Source organism: Coregonus clupeaformis, unplaced genomic scaffold, assembly GCF_020615455.1.
Source record: "Coregonus clupeaformis isolate EN_2021a unplaced genomic scaffold, ASM2061545v1 scaf0645, whole genome shotgun sequence".
Taxonomy (NCBI): Eukaryota; Metazoa; Chordata; class Actinopteri; order Salmoniformes; family Salmonidae; genus Coregonus; species Coregonus clupeaformis.
Window position 1 is genome coordinate 92,988 of NW_025534100.1, and position 20,514 is coordinate 113,501.

The 20,514-nt window shown below is 43.4% G+C and overlaps 1 protein-coding gene across 3 annotated transcripts in view; it reads right to left on the reverse strand.

Moving 5' to 3' along the window:
* LOC121554123 (SH3 domain-containing protein 19) overlaps positions 1-17,029 on the reverse strand; it is a 75,208-nt gene extending 58,179 nt beyond the window's left edge. For all 3 annotated transcript variants that reach the window (XM_041867568.1, XM_041867567.1, XM_041867566.1), the window contains exon 1: positions 16,643-17,029. In XM_041867568.1, the coding sequence (XP_041723502.1) occupies positions 16,643-16,748 (106 nt within the window). In that variant the 5' untranslated portion in view covers positions 16,749-17,029. The remainder of the gene's footprint in view (positions 1-16,642) is intronic.
* Between the last annotated feature and the right edge of the window lie 3,485 nt (positions 17,030-20,514).

Genomic DNA, 20,514 nt, shown 5'->3' on the forward strand with positions numbered 1-20,514 from the left:
AGGCACCTCAAGGGTTTGTGGTACGTGGACAATATACCACGGCTAATGGCTGTATCCAGACAGTCCCACGTTGCTTCGTGCGTAAGAACAGTCCTCAGCCGTGGTATATTGGCCATGTGTATCCCAACACCTCGGGGCGTTGTATTGCTTCAATATAACGCTGCTATGAAAGGTGTTATGAAGATATCCATGTACAGGTTATAATGCATTATACTGCTTATATGACATCTGGGGGTAGTGATCAACATACAGGACAGCAGGATGAAATAGTTGAACTACTCCTTCCTGCTGCCTGTTAACTGTGGTTGAACTACTCCTTCCTGCTGCCTGTTAACTGTGGTTGAACTACTCCTTACTGCTGCCTGTTAACTGTGGTTGAACTACTCCTTACTGCTGCCTGTTAACTGTGGTTGAACTACTCCTTACTGCTGCCTGTTAACTGTGGTTGAACTACTCCTTCCTGCTGCCTGTTAACTGTGGTTGAACTACTCCTTCCTGCTGCCTGTTAACTGTGGTTGAACTACTCCTTACTGCTGCCTGTTAACTGTGGTTGAACTACTCCTTACTGCTGCCTGTTAACTGTGGTTGAACTACTCCTTCCTGCTGCCTGTTAACTGTGGTTGAACTACTCCTTCCTGCTGCCTGTTAACTGTGGTTGAACTACTCCTTCCTGCTGCCTGTTAACTGTGGTTGCATCCCAAATGGAACCCTATAAAGGGCTCTGGTAAAAAAAATTATGCTCTATTTAGGGAATAGGGTGCCATTTTGGAAGAAACGGGCAACTTTCAGTTGTTAAGAAGAAAACAAAACAATACTTAATATCTATAGTTCTTAGAGAGACTAAAACAATACTAGCCTCTCAGACAGTAGACAGTATTCATGTTCTTGTGAGTCTCCCTAAGAAGGGTTCGATCCCAGGCAGTGTCACAGCCGGCCGTGACTGGGAGACCCATGAGGCGGTGCACAATTTGCTTCGTCCGGGTTAGGGGAGGGTTTGGCCAGACGGGATTTCCTTGTCCCATCGTGCTCTAGCGACTCCTTGTGGCAGACTGGGCACCTGCAAGCTGACTTCGGTCGTCAGTTGGATGGCGTTTCCTCCGACACATTGGTGCGGCTGGCTTCCGGGTTAAGCGAGCAATATCTCAAGAAGCAGTGCGGCTTGGCAGGGTCGTGTTTCGGAGGACGCGTGGCTCTCGACCTTCGCCTCTCCCGAGTCCGTAGGGGAGTTGCAGCGATGAGACAAGAGATCACGAAATTGAGGAGGGAAAAAAAGGGGTAAAAGTTGTTTTAAATCTAGTACATAACATCTGAATTGGACCCCTAAAAATTCTAACAATGAGTTAGACATGAGGATTCCAAAGAAATGGTTGAAAGGCACCCACGGACTCCCTCGACACCCACGCTTTGGATTTGTTTACCTGGCCACCGTTTTTTTCAAATGATAATCTTTTTGGCACAAATGTAACGCAAGTCAATGGTAACCATATTAGCATTTTCACGCCCCCAGTACACACACCTGATACGTCAGGTAAACATCCTAGAGAGAGAGAGAGAGAGAGAGAGAGAGAGAGAGAGAGAGAGAGAGAGAGAGAGAGAGAGAGAGAGAGAGAGAGAGAGAGAGAGAGAGAGAGAGAGAGAGAGAGAGAGAGAGAGAGAGAGAGAGAGAGAGAGAGAGAGAGAGAGAGAGAGAGAGAGAGAGAGAGACAGAGACAGAGACAGAGACAGAGACAGAGACAGAGACAGAGAGAGAGAGAGACAGAGAGAGAGACAGAGAGAGAGAGCCAGAGCATTAGGCTACAAATACGCATACCACGTAGCCGTACAACTATTAGGCTATAGGCCTAATGCAAATTCTTGTTTGTTCCTGGAATGGCAGAGCTAGCCTTCAGCCATCCTTGGTTCAACTTCTTTAACATTATTGCGCAATCCTGGTACTGTGCTATCAGCACCACGCTCCAATCGCTTAAAATGGCCCTCATCAAGATCTGCTGCCTAATAATCATACTCATCACTTATTATTCAATTTACAAATAGAAGATAATCACTTCTCACAATGGTGCTTGCTTAGTAAAGTTAGATCAAAGCTGGATCAATGTCTCGTAAGATCACATAACGATGAATTAGTATTTTACATAACATAACCGAATACAGTGGGGAAAAAAAAGTATTTAATCAGCCACCAATTGTGCAAGTTCTCCCACTTAAAAAGATAAGAGAGGCCTGTAATTTTCATCATAGGTACAGTGACCTATAACGTTACTGTTACACAAATAAAAACTCATTTCTGACATTAAAATTGACATTTTAGGATGGTTAGCTGAAGCTGAATAGTCACCCCCAAAAAATCTCAAGCGCCAAAACTCTGAGCTTTACAGGATACACATCATCATCATCACCACCACCACCCTCTCTCACAGAGTCCTCCTGATCTAAAATACAACATATAATACAGTGCATTCGGAAAGTATTCAGACCCCTTGACTTTTTCCACATTTTGTTACGTTACAGCCTTATTCTAAAACGGATTAAATAGTTTTTCCCCATCAATCTACACACACACACAATACCCCATAATGACAAAGCTAAAACTGTTTTTTAGAAATATTTGCACATTTATTTAAAAAAACAAACAAATATGACATTTACATAAGTATTCAGACCCTTTACTCAGTACTTTGCTGAAGCACCTTTCGCGGCATTTACAGCCTTGAGTCTTCTTGGGTATGACGCTACAAGCTTGGCACACCCGTATTTGGGGAGTTTCTCCCATTCTTCTCTGCAGATCCTCTCAGGCTCTATCAGGTTGGATGGGGAGCGTTGCTGCACAGCTATTTTCAGGTCTCTCCAGAGATGTTCGATCGGGTTCAAGTCCGGGCTCTGGCTGGGCCACTCAAGGACATTCAGAGACTTGTCCCGAAGCCACTCCTGCGTTGTCTTGGCTGTGTGCTTAGGGTCGTTGTCCTGTTGGAAGGTGAACCTTCGCCCCAGTCTGAGGTCCTGAGCGCTCTGGAGCAGGTTTTCATCAAGGATCTTTCTGTACAAGCTCTCTCTTGATCCTGACTAGTCTCCCAGTCCCTGCCGCTGAAAAACATCCCCACAACATGATTCTGCCACCACCATGGTTCACCGTAGGGATGGTATTCGCCAGGTGATGAGCGTGACGCTTGGCTATCAGGCCAAAGAGTTCAATCTTGATTTCATCTGACCAGAGAATCTTGTTTCTCATGGTCTGAGAGTCTTTAGGTGCCTTTTGACAAACTCCAAGCGGGCTGTCATGTGCCTTTTACTGAGGAGTGGCTTCCGTCTGGCCACTCTACCATAAAGGCCTGACTGGTGGAGTGCTGCAGAGATGGTTGTCCTTCTGGAAGGTTCTCCCATCTCCACAGAGGAACTCTGGAGCTCTGTCAGAGTGACCATTGGGTTCTTGGTCACCTCCCTGACCAAGGCCCTTCTCGCCCAATTGCTCAGTTTGGCTGGGCGGCGAGCTCTAGGAAGAGTCTTGGTGGTTCCAAACTTCTTCCATTCAAGAATGATGGAGGCCACTGTGGTCTTGGGGACCTTCAATGCTGCAGAAATGTTTTGGTACCCTTCTCCAGATCTGTGCCTCGACACAATCCTGTCTCGGAGCTCTACGGACAATTCCTTCGACCGCATGGTTTTTGCTCTGACATGCACTGTCTACTGTGGGACCTTATATAGACAGGTGTGTGCCTTTCCAAATAATGTCCTATCAATTGAATTAAAGGGGAACAATCAAAAGGGCAGTGGAACTGGTTGAGGTCCAGAGTTGAGTTTGAGGGATGTAGGCTCCCCGATTCTGTCTGGACCAAAAGGGTATGGTAATTGTTTTAGGCTCCGTCGGCCGCTGCATGTGGCTATGAAATATGATTCTGTATGGACCAATGGTGATGAAGCCTGTGATTCCAACTGATTCCTACATTGTAATTTTTCTCGTTTGATGACTCTGATGAGGCAGCCTCTTCAGAATTGGAAAAGAGTGTTGGCGTGGAAACCAGGATGCTGGTTTCTCCTAAAGTAAATTGATGTTTTGCCAAAATTGTATAATTACTCCTGTCTAAATAAAATCATTCAAAATACTCACCATATTCACCAGAGAACATGACCGCCACAGAGGATCATTAGCTTCTTTATTTATTTTTGCTGTGGATCGTTTCAAATCACAAGCCCATAGCCCTCTGCCTATTGGGGAAGCCAGCAGCTTGGGCAGTGTGCATGGCGATAGGTCTAGCTGATTATTGGAGTTGCGGCAGTCAGTGAAAAGCATCTAAAATGTGTGAAGATAATGTGTCTTGAGTATAATTTAAAATGTTGAGACAAGGGGAGGGGGTGTATGGCGAAGATATGGAACATCTCTTTCCAGAATACACTCAGCTCTGCAGAATACTACATGCACTCACCTCTCCAGAATACTACATGCACTCAGCTCCCCAGAATACATGCACTCAGCTCCCCAGAATACATCCACTCTGCTCCCCAGAATACATCCACTCAGCTCCCCAGAATACATGCACTCACCTCTCCAGAATACTACATGCACTCAGCTCCCCAGAATACTACATGCACTCAGCTCTCCAGAATACTACATGCACTCAGCTCTCCAGAATACATGCACTCAGCTCTCCAGAATACATGCACTCAGCTCTCCAGAATACATGCACTCACCTCTCCAGAATACTACATGCACTCAGCTCTCCAGAATACTACATGCACTCAGCTCCCCAGAATACTACATGCACTCAGCTCTCCAGAATACATGCACTCACCTCTCCAGAATACTACATGCACTCAGCTCCCCAGAATACTACATGCACTCAGCTCCCCAGAATACTACATGCACTCACCTCTCCAGAATACTACATGCACTCAGCTCTCCAGAATACATGCACTCAGCTCTCCAGAATACATGCACTCAGCTCTCCAGAATACATGCACTCAGCTCCCCTGAATACTACATGCACTCAGCTCCCCTGAATACTACATGCACTCAGCTCCCCAGAATACTACATGCACTCAGCTCTCCAGAATACCAAATGCACTCAGCTCTCCAGAATACATGCACTCAGCTCTCCAGAATACATGCACTCAGCTCTCCAGAATACATGCACTCAGCTCTCCAGAATACATGCACTCACCTCTCCAGAATACTACATGCACTCAGCTCCCCAGAATACTACATGCACTCAGCTCTCCAGAATACTACATGCACTCAGCTCTCCAGAATACATGCACTCAGCTCTCCAGAATACATGCACTCACCTCTCCAGAATACTACATGCACTCACCTCTCCAGAATACTACATGCACTCAGCTCTCCAGAATACTACATGCACTCAGCTCCCCAGAATACTACATGCACTCAGCTCTCCAGAATACATGCACTCACCTCTCCAGAATACTACATGCACTCAGCTCCCCAGAATACTACATGCACTCAGCTCCCCAGAATACTACATGCACTCACCTCTCCAGAATACTACATGCACTCAGCTCTCCAGAATACATGCACTCAGCTCTCCAGAATACTACATGCACCCAGCTCTCCAGAATACATGCACTCAGCTCCCCAGAATACATGCACTCAGCTCCCCTGAATACTACATGCACTCAGCTCCCCAGAATACTACATGCACTCAGCTCTCCAGAATACCAAATGCACTCAGCTCTCCAGAATACATGCACTCAGCTCTCCAGAATACATGCACTCAGCTCTCCAGAATACATGCACTCAGCTCTCCAGAATACATGCACTCACCTCTCCAGAATACTACATGCACTCAGCTCCCCAGAATACTACATGCACTCAGCTCTCCAGAATACATGCACTCAGCTCTCCAGAATACATGCACTCAGCTCCCCAGAATACATGCACTCACCTCTCCTGGCTCTTATCCAGAGCGACTTACAGGAGCAATTAGGGTTAAGTGCCTTGCTCAAGGGCACATTTACGTCATTTAGCAGACGCTCTTATCCAGAGCGACTTACAGGAGCAATTAGGGTTAAGTGCCTTGCTCAAGGGCACATCGACAGATTTTTCACCTAGTCGGCTCGGGGATATGAACCAGCTACCTGCCGCCCCGGGTTTTTTCAACTCACAGTCGCCGAAGTCAACCAAGTCTGTTTTAACATCCATTGTGAATGATGATGGTTCCTCACAGTATTAGTAAAATCATTCCAGCACTCACCAAGCCTCGATGTGAAAGAGCACAATGTAAGGATCTGATGATCCCATATCTCCAGGGGAAACATCATAAAAGGTAAGGATCTGATGATCCCATATATCCAGGGGAAACATCATAAAATGTAAGGATCTGATGATCCCATATATCCAGGGGAAACATCATAAAATGTAAGGATCTGATGATCCCATATATCCAGGGAAACATCATAAAATGTAAGGATCTGATGATCCCATATATCCAGGGGAAACATCATAAAATGTAAGGATCTGATGATCCCATATATCCAGGGGAAACATCATAAAATGTAAGGATCTGATGATCCCATATATCCAGGGGAAACATCATAAAATGTAAGGATCTGATGATCCCATATATCCAGGGGAAACATCATAAAATGTAAGGATCTGATGATCCCATATATCCAGGGGAAACATCATAAAATGTAAGGATCTGATGATCCCATATATCCAGGGGAAACATCATAAAATTCCTGAACATTTTTGCACAAAAACAGCTGTCTGTCTGTCCTGAGCTCACTGACGCTGGAAACTCTGAGGGCCTGGAATAGAATGTTGTGGGAAACTGAGGGCCTGGAATAGAATGTTGTGGGAAACTGAGGGCCTGGAATAGAATGTTGTGGGAAACTGAGGGCCTGGAATAGAATGTTGTGGGAAACTGAGGGCCTGGAATAGAATGTTGTGGGAAACTGAGGGCCTGGAATAGAATGTTGTGGGAAACTGAGGGCCTGGAATAGAATGTTGTGGGAAACTGAGGGCCTGGAATAGAATGTTGTGGGAAACTGAGGGCCTGGAATAGAATGTTGTGGGAAACTGAGGGCCTGGAATAGAATGTTGTGGGAAACTGAGGGCCTGGAATAGAATGTTGTGGGAAACTGAGGGCCTGGAATAGAATGTTGTGGGAAACTGAGGGCCTGGAATAGAATGTTGTGGGAAACTGAGGGCCTGGAATAGAATGTTGTGGGAAACTGAGGGCCTGGAATAGAATGTTGTGGGAAACTGAGGGCCTGGAATAGAATGTTGTGGGAAACTGAGGGCCTGGAATAGAATGTTGTGGGAAACTGAGGGCCTGGAATAGAATGTTGTGGGAAACTGAGGGCCTGGAATAGAATGTTGTGGGAACCTGAGGGCCTGGAATAGAATGTTGTGGGAACCTGAGGGCCTGGAATAGAATGTTGTGGGAACCTGAGGGCCTGGAATAGAATGTTGTGGGAAACTGAGGGCCTGGAATAGAATGTTGTGGGAAACTGAGGGCCTGGAATAGAATGTTGTGGGAAACTGAGGGCCTGGAATAGAATGTTGTGGGAAACTGAGGGCCTGGAATAGAATGTTGTGGGAAACTGAGGGCCTGGAATAGAATGTTGTGGGAAACTGAGGGCCTGGAATAGAATGTTGTGGGAAACTGAGGGCCTGGAATAGAATGTTGTGGGAAACTGAGGGCCTGGAATAGAATGTTGTGGGAAACTGAGGGCCTGGAATAGAATGTTGTGGGAAACTGAGGGCCTGGAATAGAATGTTGTGGGAAACTGAGGGCCTGGAATAGAATGTTGTGGGAACCTGAGGGCCTGGAATAGAATGTTGTGGGAAACTGAGGGCCTGGAATAGAATGTTGTGGGAAACTGAGGGCCTGGAATAGAATGTTGTGGGAAACTGAGGGCCTGGAATAGAATGTTGTGGGAAACTGAGGGCCTGGAATAGAATGTTGTGGGAAACTGAGGGCCTGGAATAGAATGTTGTGGGAAACTGAGGGCCTGGAATAGAATGTTGTGGGAAACTGAGGGCCTGGAATAGAATGTTGTGGGAAACTGAGGGCCTGGAATAGAATGTTGTGGGAAACTGAGGGCCTGGAATAGAATGTTGTGGGAAACTGAGGGCCTGGAATAGAATGTTGTGGGAAACTGAGGGCCTGGAATAGAATGTTGTGGGAAACTGAGGGCCTGGAATAGAATGTTGTGGGAAACTGAGGGCCTGGAATAGAATGTTGTGGGAACCTGAGGGCCTGGAATAGAATGTTGTGGGAAACTGAGGGCCTGGAATAGAATGTTGTGGGAAACTGAGGGCCTGGAATAGAATGTTGTGGGAACCTGAGGGCCTGGAATAGAATGTTGTGGGAACCTGAGGGCCTGGAATAGAATGTTGTGGGAACCTGAGGGCCTGGAATAGAATGTTGTGGGAAACTGAGGGCCTGGAATAGAATGTTGTGGGAAACTGAGGGCCTGGAATAGAATGTTGTGGGAAACTGAGGGCCTGGAATAGAATGTTGTGGGAAACTGAGGGCCTGGAATAGAATGTTGTGGGAAACTGAGGGCCTGGAATAGAATGTTGTGGGAAACTGAGGGCCTGGAATAGAATGTTGTGGGAAACTGAGGGCCTGGAATAGAATGTTGTGGGAAACTGAGGGCCTGGAATAGAATGTTGTGGGAAACTGAGGGCCTGGAATAGAATGTTGTGGGAAACTGAGGGCCTGGAATAGAATGTTGTGGGAAACTGAGGGCCTGGAATAGAATGTTGTGGGAACCTGAGGGCCTGGAATAGAATGTTGTGGGAAACTGAGGGCCTGGAATAGAATGTTGTGGGAAACTGAGGGCCTGGAATAGAATGTTGTGGGAAACTGAGGGCCTGGAATAGAATGTTGTGGGAAACTGAGGGCCTGGAATAGAATGTTGTGGGAAACTGAGGGCCTGGAATAGAATGTTATGGGAAACTGAGGGCCTGGGTTGATACAATGTTGCAAGTTCGCTAGCGATATCTGAAGTCAAGATAGATATAAAAGGGAGACAGGCGGAGTAGAGATGAATGGATTGAAAGTATGTATTTTACTTAGTTGACGTTGGAAGTTATAGGCCTCCTGCTGCATTGGCCTACAGGCTATCTCGGAGTTCTATGGTAGTTCTAGGCCTACAGGCTATCTCGGAGTTCTATGGTAGTTCTAGGCCTACAGGCTATCTCGGAGTTCTATGGTAGTTCTAGGCCTACAGGCTATCTCGGAGTTCTATGGTAGTTATAGGCCTCCTGCTGCATTGGCCTACAGGCTATCTCAGAGTTCTATGGTAGTTCTAGGCCTATAGGCTATCTCAGAGTTCTATGGTAGTTATAGGCCTATAGGCTATCTCAGAGTTCTATGGTAGTTCTAGGCCTCCTGCTGCATTGGCCTACAGGCTATCTCAGAGTTCTATGGTAGTTCTAGGCCTATAGGCTATCTCAGAGTTCTATGGTAGTTATAGGCCTATAGGCTATCTCTGAGTTCTATGGTAGTTATAGGCCTCCTGCTGCATTGGCCTATAGGCTATCTCAGAGTTCTATGGTAGTTCTAGGCCTATAGGCTATCTCAGAGTTCTATGGTAGTTCTAGGCCTATAGGCTATCTCAGAGTTCTATGGTAGTTCTAGGCCCTGCTGCATTGGCCTATAGGCTATCTCAGAGTTCTATGGTAGTTCTAGGCCTATAGGCTATCTCAGAGTTCTATGGTAGTTCTAGGCCTATAGGCTATCTCAGAGTTCTATGGTAGTTATAGGCCTATAGGCTATCTCAGAGTTCTATGGTAGTTATAGGCCTATAGGCTATCTCAGAGTTCTATGGTAGTTATAGGCCTATAGGCTATCTCAGAGTTCTATGGTAGTTCTAGGCCTACAGGCTATCTCAGAGTTCTATGGTAGTTATAGGCCTATAGGCTATCTCGGAGTTCTATGGTAGTTCTAGGCCTACAGGCTATCTCAGAGTTCTATGGTAGTTATAGGCCTATAGGCTATCTCTGAGTTCTATGGTAGTTATAGGCCTCCTGCTGCATTGGGCCTATAGGCTATCTCAGAGTTCTATGGTAGTTATAGGCCTATAGGCTATCTCTGAGTTCTATGGTAGTTATAGGCCTCCTGCTGCATTGGCCTATAGGCTATCTCAGAGTTCTATGGTAGTTCTAGGCCTATAGGCTATCTCAGAGTTCTATGGTAGTTATAGGCCTATAGGCTATCTCTGAGTTCTATGGTAGTTATAGGCCTCCTGCTGCATTGGCCTATAGGCTATCTCAGAGTTCTATGGTAGTTCTAGGCCTATAGGCTATCTCAGAGTTCTATGGTAGTTCTAGGCCTATAGGCTATCTCAGAGTTCTATGGTAGTTATAGGCCTACAGGCTATCTCAGAGTTCTATGGTAGTTATAGGCCTCCTGCTGCATTGGCCTATAGGCTATCTCAGAGTTCTATGGTAGTTATAGGCCTACAGGCTATCTCTGAGTTCTATGGTAGTTATAGGCCTCCTGCTGCATTGGCCTATAGGCTATCTCAGAGTTCTATGGTAGTTATAGGCCTATAGGCTATCTCAGAGTTCTATGGTAGTTATAGGCCTATAGGCTATCTCAGAGTTCTATGGTAGTTATAGGCCTATAGGCTATCTCTGAGTTCTATGGTAGTTATAGGCCTCCTGCTGCATTGGGCCTATAGGCTATCTCAGAGTTCTATGGTAGTTATAGGCCTCCTGCTGCATTGGGCCTATAGGCTATCTCTGAGTTCTATGATAGTTATAGGCCTCCTGCTGCATTGGCCTATAGGCTATCTCTGAGTTCTATGGTAGTTCTAGGCCTCCTGCTGCATTGGCCTATAGGCTATCTCAGAGTTCTATGGTAGTTCTAGGCCTCCTGCTGCATTGGCCTATAGGCTATCTCTGAGTTCTATGGTAGTTCTAGGCCTCCTGCTGCATTGGCCTATAGGCTATCTCTGAGTTCCACATGCTCATTTCTTTAGCCGCCGATGGATCACACTGTTTCAATGAGTCCATACGGCAGAGGCTGGTGCTCTAGCATTAGTTGAATTTTAACTTTTTAGATTTCTAGCATTTTTATTCTGATTAACCACGTGACAATGATTTTTAGAAACAAAATGTTTTATTATTGAAATGAAACTGTTCTGCGAAAATGCACATATGAAAATCATAACTGCCACGCAGATCGGTCGAAATGGTAGGATAATTCTAAGCTTCTCCAAACTTGAAACTCACGCGCCGTCTATCGTCTTTACGGTACGTTTCGACCAGAACCAGCACCTCTGCTTGACAACACTTCGCTCCAAAAGACTGTCTGCTTCATGGGCATGGGCGTAGGTGTGAACCCATTCAAGTAAGTAAATACATTTTGAAAATGTAAAAAAAAAAACGATGTAGCTTTGACTTGCAAACATTGTTGTGCAAATCTCTCTTCACCCACCATCAACACCAACAATTTCTGCAATCCCCCTCCATGCCATTGACCTTCTGATTTTGTCTCTGTATTCTAGCAAAGCGACGTCAGAACCAGAAACAGCGATGACTGGCTTTTCCTCCATCTTTTTTGGTTGTGCCTTGTCCGGAACTAATGGCAGGCGGAACTACGATTTTCAAGCAAACATCTGCTCCTCACCTGATTGGCTAACGGCAGCGGTAGTCACGTGCAATTTGCATAAAGTAGAGCAGAGTACTTTTTCAGCCGCTCCGCTAGCGGGGTTCTCGCCTCTCACCTTCCCACAATCCCCTGCGCTTTGCCCCACGTGTCCCCAACTTGAAAATTAATGGGAAAGGAATTCGTCTCACGAATTTGGAAGTGGTGAAAACACCTTTGTTACTGTAACAACTAATTAAAACAAAATGTGCAAGCGCATGCACACATAGGAGGTCCCGTGATTTTAAAAAAACGTGCCCGCCTACGGAAATCAAATCCAACTGATTCGTTCTGCCTCAGGCACCGGGCTCACGAAACAGTAATTCAAGAAGATCAAACGCATATTCCCATGAAACTGACTGAGATCAATAACATGATTTGCATGCAGATGCGGTTTTGGACGTTTCACCATTAAAACGTGAATGATTATAATTCACGATCGACAGCGATGATATTATGAAATTAATGAACGCATAACTTGTAATGCTGATTATTAGTAATTAGTAAATGTGGGTTTTGGTTTTGGTTTTTAAACAACTAATTGACAGAGGTTGGTTCAGTTATTTGAATTCCGTTTAGTTCTGTTTTTTCTGCGTGCCCAATGCGCACATTGTAGTTTCTCTAGAGATAAATCAGATCCATCCTGAACTGTGTGATGTAGTTGGGAGTTGTAGTTTCTCTAGAGATAAATCAGATCCATCCTGAACTGTGTGATGTAGTTGGGAGTTGTAGTTTCTCTAGAGATAAATCAGATCCAGCCTGAACTGTGTGATGTAGTTGGGAGTTGTAGTTTCCAACAGGCCAATATTCGACATAGTTTAGCGCATAAAACGTAGTAATGAACTACAATGACCATAATCCATTGCGAATCTACTTGTCATGTCTGTGTTCCTTTTTCACCTGCTACAGAAGAGACCGAAGAATGTGCAATAATCCTTAGGGGATACAGAGAGCAGCTGTTTCTCTACCTGAAAATACATGATATACAGTACCAGTTAAAAGTTGACACACCTACTCAGTCAAGGGTTTTTCTATATTTTTACTATTTTCTACATTGTAGAATAATAGTGAAGACATCAAAACTACGAAATAACACATAACTCCTGAGTGGCGCAGTGGTCTAAGGCACTGCATCGCAGTGCTAACTGTGCTACTAGAGATCCTGGTTCGAATCCAGGCTCTGTCGCAGCCGGCCGCGACCGGGAGACTCATGGGCGGCGCACAATTGGCCCAGCGTCGTCCAGGGTAGGGGAGGGAATGGCCGGCAGGGATGTAGCTCAGTTGATAGAGCATGGCGTTTGCAACGCCAGGGTTGTGGGTTCGTTTCCCATGGGGGGCCAGTATAAAAATAAAAAAAATGTATTCACTAACTGTAAGTCGCTCTGGATAAGAGCGTCTGCTAAATGACTAAAATGTAAAATGTAAATGTAATATGGAATCATGTAGTAACCAAAAAAGTGTTTAAAAAAAAAATCCTAATATATTTTATATTTGAGATTCTTCAAAGTAGCCACCCTTTTGCCTTGATGACATCATTGCACACTCTTGGCAAGTATAAAATATATATTTTGACATGATTCCATAGGTGTTATTTCATAGTTTTGATGTCTTCACTATTATTCTAAAATGTAGAAAATAGTAAAAATAAAGAAAAACCCTTGAATGAGTAGGTGTGTCCAAACTTTTGACTGGTACTGTATACAGTTGAAGTCGGAAGTTTACATACACTTTGGTTGGAGTCATTAAAACTCGTTTTTCAACCACTCCACAAATTTCTTGTTAACAAACTATAGTTTTGGCAAGTCGGTTAGGACATCTACTTTGTGCATGACACAAGTAATTTTTCCAACAATTGTTTACAGACAGATTATTTCACTTATAATTCATTGTATCACAAATCCAGTGGGTCAAAAGTTTACATACACTAAGTTGACTGTAGGGCTGAACGATTAATTGCATTCGCGATAATATCGCGATTTGACTGAACGCGATTTTCTAATCGCAACGTGCGCGATTTGAGGTGGTCACGTGACGCGACTTTTCATGCTGTCCAGCGCAATGGCCTCTTGCTCGACGGAACAGTCAGAAACTGACACAGCTGATACTTTAATATCGAAGAGGAACAGCACGTCGGTGGTGTGGAACTATTTTGGTTTTAAAAAGAAGATGCTGAGCAGCATCAGGTGTTGTGCAGAGCATGCCGTGCTCCGATTGCTACTTCACGGGGTAACACTACAAACCTGTTTCAGCACTTAAAAAAATACCACAAATCAATGCATGACAGTTGTATGACCAAAATGCCGAGCATCAGTGCGCGAGACAAGCCAAATACCTCAAGACAGGGATCACTGACAGAAATGTTCGAAAGTGTCACTCCGTATGAACGTAATTCAAAACGGCACGGAGAAATCACTCGGACAATAACCGAGTTCATAGCCAAAGATATGATGCCTCTCAGCACGGTGACCAAGCCTGGGTTCATGGCATTAATACATACGCTTGATAAACGTTACAGTATACCCTCCCGCACATACTTCAGTCAGACTGCCATACCGGAGCTGTACAAAAAGTGCAAAGAGAAAGTCGCCGCGGAACTTAAAACGGTGGAGTTTTTTTGCTAGCACTACTGATATGTGGTCAAGCCGCACAGCTGAGCCGTACCAGAGTCTTACAGTCCATTTTATTGATCAGAACTGTTGGATAAGTATGGCTGGCAGTGCCATACTCGTAGTGAACTTTAGTCTGTGTGGTGTGTTATTGTTGTGTACTTGAGATAAGTGAGGCTCATCTATTTTATATTATAATATTCAAATCGTTTATAAAAAATAGTTTGTCTAAATTAAAAAGTGCATTTCTCATTTTTTATTTATAACTTTATTTACTTTGATTTTACAAAATATTTTCAAAGCAAATTCCTTGTTTCAGTTGTGTGAAATGTTACTGACTTGGGAGCAGTAAGATACATACAATTTAAAATTATTTTTTTCTTAAGACTGTACCTTTTGCACACAGTGTTTACAAAGTTCATGCCTTTCTTTAAATTATTTAAATGCACAGTGGCAAAGCCACAGATGTTTCTGTAATGAGCAGTTCAATAAAAATGTCATTTATTTCAAGTCATACATGTTTGAATTTAATTCTAACAAATAGACCCAGCCTATGGGAAAGAACATTTCACACTAAATGTATATACTATTGTGTTGGTCATATTTAAATCATTCATTATGTTTTGTAGGGGAAAAAGGATAAATAAATTAAATCGCATATTAAATCGCAATCGCAATATTGGGGGCAAAAAATCGCAATTAGATTATTTTCCAAAATCGTTCAGCCTTAGTTGACTGTGCCTTTAAACAGCTTGGAAAATTCCAGAAGATGATGTCAGGGCTTTAGAAGCTTCTGATAGGCTAATTGACATCATTTGAGTCAATTTGAGGTGTACCTGTGGATGTATTTCAAGGCCTACCTTCAAACTCAGTGCCTCTTTGCTTGCCATCATGGGAAAATCAAAAGAAATCAGCCGAGACCTCAGAAAAATAATTGTAGACCTCCACAAGTCTGGTTCATCCTTGGGAGCAATTTCCAAACGCCTGAAGGTACCACGTTCATCTCTACAAACAATAGTACGCAAGTATAAACACCATGGGATCACGCAGCCGTCATACCGCTCAGGAAGGAGACGCGTTCTGTCTCCTAGAGATGAACGTACTTTGGTGCGAAAAGTGCAAATAAATCCCAGAACAACAGCAATTATGTGAATATATTGAAGCAACATCTCAAGACATCAGTCAGGAAGTTAAAGTTTGGTCGCAAATGGGTCTTCCAAATGGACAATGACCCCAAGCATACTTCCAAAGTTGTGGCAAAATGGCTTAAGGACAACAAAGTCAAGGTATTGGAGTGGCCATCACAAAGCCCTGACCTCAATCCTATAGAACATTTGTGGGCAGAACTGAAAAAGCGTGTGCGAGCAAGGAGGCCTACAAACCTGACTCAGTTACACCAGCTCTGTCAGGAGGAATGGGCCAAAATTCACCCAACTTATTGTGGGAAGCTTGTGGAAGGCTACCCGACATGTTTGACCCAAGTTAAACAATTGCTACCAAATACTAATTGAGTGTATGTAAACTTCTGATCCACTGGGAATGTGACGAAAGAAATAAAAGCTTAAATAAATCATTCTCTCTACTATTATTCTGACATTTCACATTCTTAAAATAAAGTGGTGATCCTAACTGACCTAAGAAAGGGAATTTTTACTAGGATTAAATGTCAGGAATTGTGAAAAACTGAGTTTAAATGTATTTAGCTAAGCTGTATGTGAACTTTAGACTTCAACTGTATAAAACATTTGATTGATAGTTGGTATTCATAAAAGTCTGCCTTATTTACTTTGATGAACTACTAAAATAGTGATTTTGTCAGACAGCAGCTCCTATAGAGATGAGATGATGACTTGGAATTAAATAATAGTTATCAAATAAAACAAATGTAATATACAGAACTGAAATATTTTATTAAAGTAATGTGAATAAATGATGGTTAATAAGTGATAAGCAGTAATGGTCGGTCACTACCATCATGGGACTTTGATTCATTGTTTTATTCTGTGTTACAGCATTCTACCCAAATAATCGAAACCTGGGATTTTTTTTGTAATAATCGAACCGAACTCAAAAGTCACTAATCGCTCAGCACTACTTACTTGGTGATTCAGGGTATTAAACATATCAAATGTTATTGTGGGTATATGCAGACTTTGCAATTGGAGGATGCACTTTATGCATATTCTATAATGATATAGAATTATCTTATACATAATGATATAGTCATCTGTTGGTACGAACGATGAGGAAATGATGACGCTCCCCCCCTCTCGCACCTAAAAAAAAAAATAACACTAAACTGATTGTATCATTTTCTCATCATGCAATCCATCCATTACACTGACAAAGTACTTTAAAACTAAATACATAGCACATCAACTATTCTGTGGGAATGGTGTCTGGTGAAATGTTCCCTACCTCCAGATGAGTTGGCCGTTCTAGGTTGTCGTCTTACGACAGGTTCCCTCGGTTCCCCTGTCAAAGTGTCCTGGTCTTCGTCCTCCAGTCTCCTCGCCTCGGCCATGGCAGAGAGACACACTATTCTAGTGAACGAAGACAGCTAGTGCTCTAAAACAATGGATAGCAACATGTCCTACAAACCAAACTCTCCTAAACAACACAACAACTCGCGTTACTTTTCACAAAACAAGTTGACTACCGTCAATATCCTTCGCCAACGTTGGGAGTGTGTAAAAGTATCATAAAGAGATGGAAAAACAATTTATTGCCAATAATAACCGGAGAGACTATCGAATAATAGCTAGTTTGTCTGAGCTGTGTCGCTCCAAGCACGTCCCTACGTCAGAGCAGGAAGAGCTGTCGGGATATGGACGGCCGTCACTAGTTAACACAGCCACTAAATCATATGCTTGTCTACATTTTTTTTTTTTTTACATTTACCCTACTTTTAATAATACTTCAGATAAATTGCGGTAAACATGCTGTTTAGAGGCGTAACCAGACCTCCGTTGACTCTCCAGTAGGAAAAAAAATTGTCAATAATATCTGTTGGAAAAAGGTTTGGTTACTAACCACACAAACACCTGCTTGATAATAAGGTCAAAGGTCTCCTTTAGAATGATCCCTAAGTATTACCCTGCGAATCATTTACCCGAAGAAACTCAAAGAAGACATTAACATTAACTGTAGAACACTTTTTGTGTTGAGCATCCAGAAACAGTTTTTGCATTTATTTTGGCAAAGAGATTATGGCAAGATATTTGTAGATTTATAAATGTATAATATTCTTGATTACTTTTGTTTATTGTGGGAGAATGTGCTGCTCGGTTTCCTTTACTATAATAAGGATTCAATAACAAATAATTCTACCTCTTAAATGTAATGGTGCTAATAGAAACGTTTCATATTCATGAATGTAAAGAACCACTCTTCCTTGTTTTCTATAAGGAGTTCGATCAGTACATTAAGACCATTCTACATTCTTCCAATCAGAAAGCTGTTAAAACAATCAATACAATGTGTATTTTAAGGTCTTTGTATAATCTGTCATTTCTTGTACCCCCTAGCATATATGTTGTCCTTGTTTGCTTGTTTGTATACTTCCTGAATGAATAGGTGTGTTATTTGTTTAAGTCATAGGCCTGTTCATGTGCTATCTGAGTTATCAGAAGCTCCTAGTTCCCAGTGGGAAATATCACTTGAAAAGACCCTCCAAGTCGGAATTACAAGTGAGAAACTCTGAGAAAATGTTCTAACCCGAGTTGGCCGAGTTGTGACGTTTCACCACCTGACATTTTACCTTTTCAACCAAAAGTAAATCCGTTTTTGATTACAACCTTATCAATATGGAAAATGTTGCTAGTTTGATACATATGTCAATGTTAAGCAAGTTAAGTTTATTATTAGCATAACAGTGTTTATCTAGCTAGCAAGCTAAGAAGTTTATCAAGCTAGCTAAAATCTTATTGGTTGAATAATTATTCTGACTTCAAAGGCACGTGAACACATTAAAGTCGGATGTATGACGTCACACTTCCCAGTCTCCCATTTTCAACGAGCACACCCATAATTATGGCTAAACCCCACCCCTTTTTTACAATTTATCTTCTTAAAATGCGATTTTAACCCTAACCTTAACCACACTGCTAACCCTATGCCTAACCCTAACCACACTGCTAACCCTATGCCTAACCCTAACCACACTGCTAACCCTATGCCTAACCCTAACCCTAACCACAGTGCTAACCCTATGCCTAACCCTAACCACACTGCTAACCCTATGCCTAACCCTAACCTTAACCACACTGCTAACCCTATGCCTAACCCTAACCCTAACCACACTGCTAACCCTATGCCTAACCACACTGCTAACCCTATGCCTAACCCTAACCCTAACCACACTGCTAACCCTATGCCTAACCCTAACCACACTGCTAACCCTATGCCTAACCCTAACCTTAACCACACTGCTAACCCTATGCCTAACCCTAACCCTAACCACACTGCTAACCCTATGCCTAACCACACTGCTAACCCTATGCCTAACCCTAACCCTAACCACACTGCTAACCCTATGCCTAACCCTAACCTTAACCACACTGCTAACCCTATGCCTAACCCTAACCTTAACCACACTGCTAACCCTATGCCTAACCCTAACCCTAACCACACTGCTAACCCTATGCCTAACCCTAACCCTAACCACACTGCTAACCCTATGCCTAACCCTAACAATTTATTTGTAGCCAATTTTTTGACTTTGTGGCTGTGGAATCTTACTTTGTGGGAATATGTTTAAAAAAATAAAAAATGACTTGGTTGGTTTTCTATGATATTGCTCAACATTTTCATGAGAAATGCTCCACAGGCGTTGACTGGAAACTAGGAAAACTAAGGAGGGTGCTTGACATGTTTGTTTTCATAGTTTGAAATATTGCACAGAACTAGGCCTAAACACTTGAAAAAGTTGTCTGTGTCCGCTTCCTGTGACCGCAGACATATAGTTATAGTTATAGTAGTCTCCCGAGTGGCGCAGTGGTCTAAGGCGCTGCATCGCAGTGCTAGCTGTGCCACTAGAGATCCTGGTTCGTATCCAGGCTCTGTCATAGCCGGCCGCGACCGGGAGACCCATGGGGCGGCGCACAATTGGCCCTGTGTCGTCCAGGGTAGGGGAGGGGATGTAGCTCAGTTGGTAGAGCATGGCATTTGCAACGGCAGGGTTGTGGGTTCGATTCCCACGGGGGGCCAGTATGAAAAAAAAATATATATATATAATAATGTATGCACTCACTAACTGTAAGTCGCTCCGGATAAGAGTGTCTGCTAAATGACTGTAATGTAAAGAGTAAGAACTATGTTAAACTGTAACGTCAGGCTTGGTCACCGACATGTTTAGACTGGTGTGGAAGATCATTGTTCTTATCCCCGATGTGAAGGCTACGGTCTGTCTGTGGCTGTCCAGCACAGGCATATAATAAATAAGCCATTTAGCAGACGCTTTTATCCAAAGCGACTTACAGTCATGCGCGCATACATGTTTACGTATGGGGTGGTCCCGGGGATCGAACCCACTACCCTGGGCGTTACAAGCGCCATGCTCTACCAATTGAGCTACAGAGGACCTCATATAGGGCCTATGGGTCCAGGTTATGTCCTATGATTGGTTATTATAGACCTACAACCAGGGGCGGTGTGTTCATTAGGGCGATATGGGCGACGCACTGCCAAATGGGAAAAGGAAGGGATTTTTTTTCTAATCAATTATATCACGGCAACAGTAGTTATCAGTGTTCTAATCTAGACGTCTGATCTGCCACTAAATGTCCAATCAGGCTAAAGTCGTGCTTCAAATGGCCCCGCCCCTTTTGGGGCGATTTCAGTCAGGTTGAAAATCGCCCCAGAAGTCTCTCATAGACTCTCATGTAAAATCTTTTTTTTTCAAATATCAGAGCTTTCAATACAATCTCTATGGGTTCCGGGAGGGCTTGCACTTACGGCGCTTTCGTCATACGTAACATAACCATGAACGTAACTAAGAAAAGAGCGGGTAGCAGCGTCAATCAATTCACGTACTACTGTCAAGATGGCTAGCGTTCAGTGCAACTCGATTGTCTCTTTGAAAGAAGTTCCTTTTTGTCGGCGAACAAATCAAGATAAATTGGCAACGAAACAATTAGGACCTCCCAGACCAAATTTAATAATTCAACAGGTTTCTACTAAAAGGGGGAAAGTCCTACACCCGAGGATTTTCCAAAAATTGGTACTGAACGAAAAACCTGGCTAGCAGGCTGCGATGTAGCTAATGCAGTCTTCTGCTACCCCTGCTTACT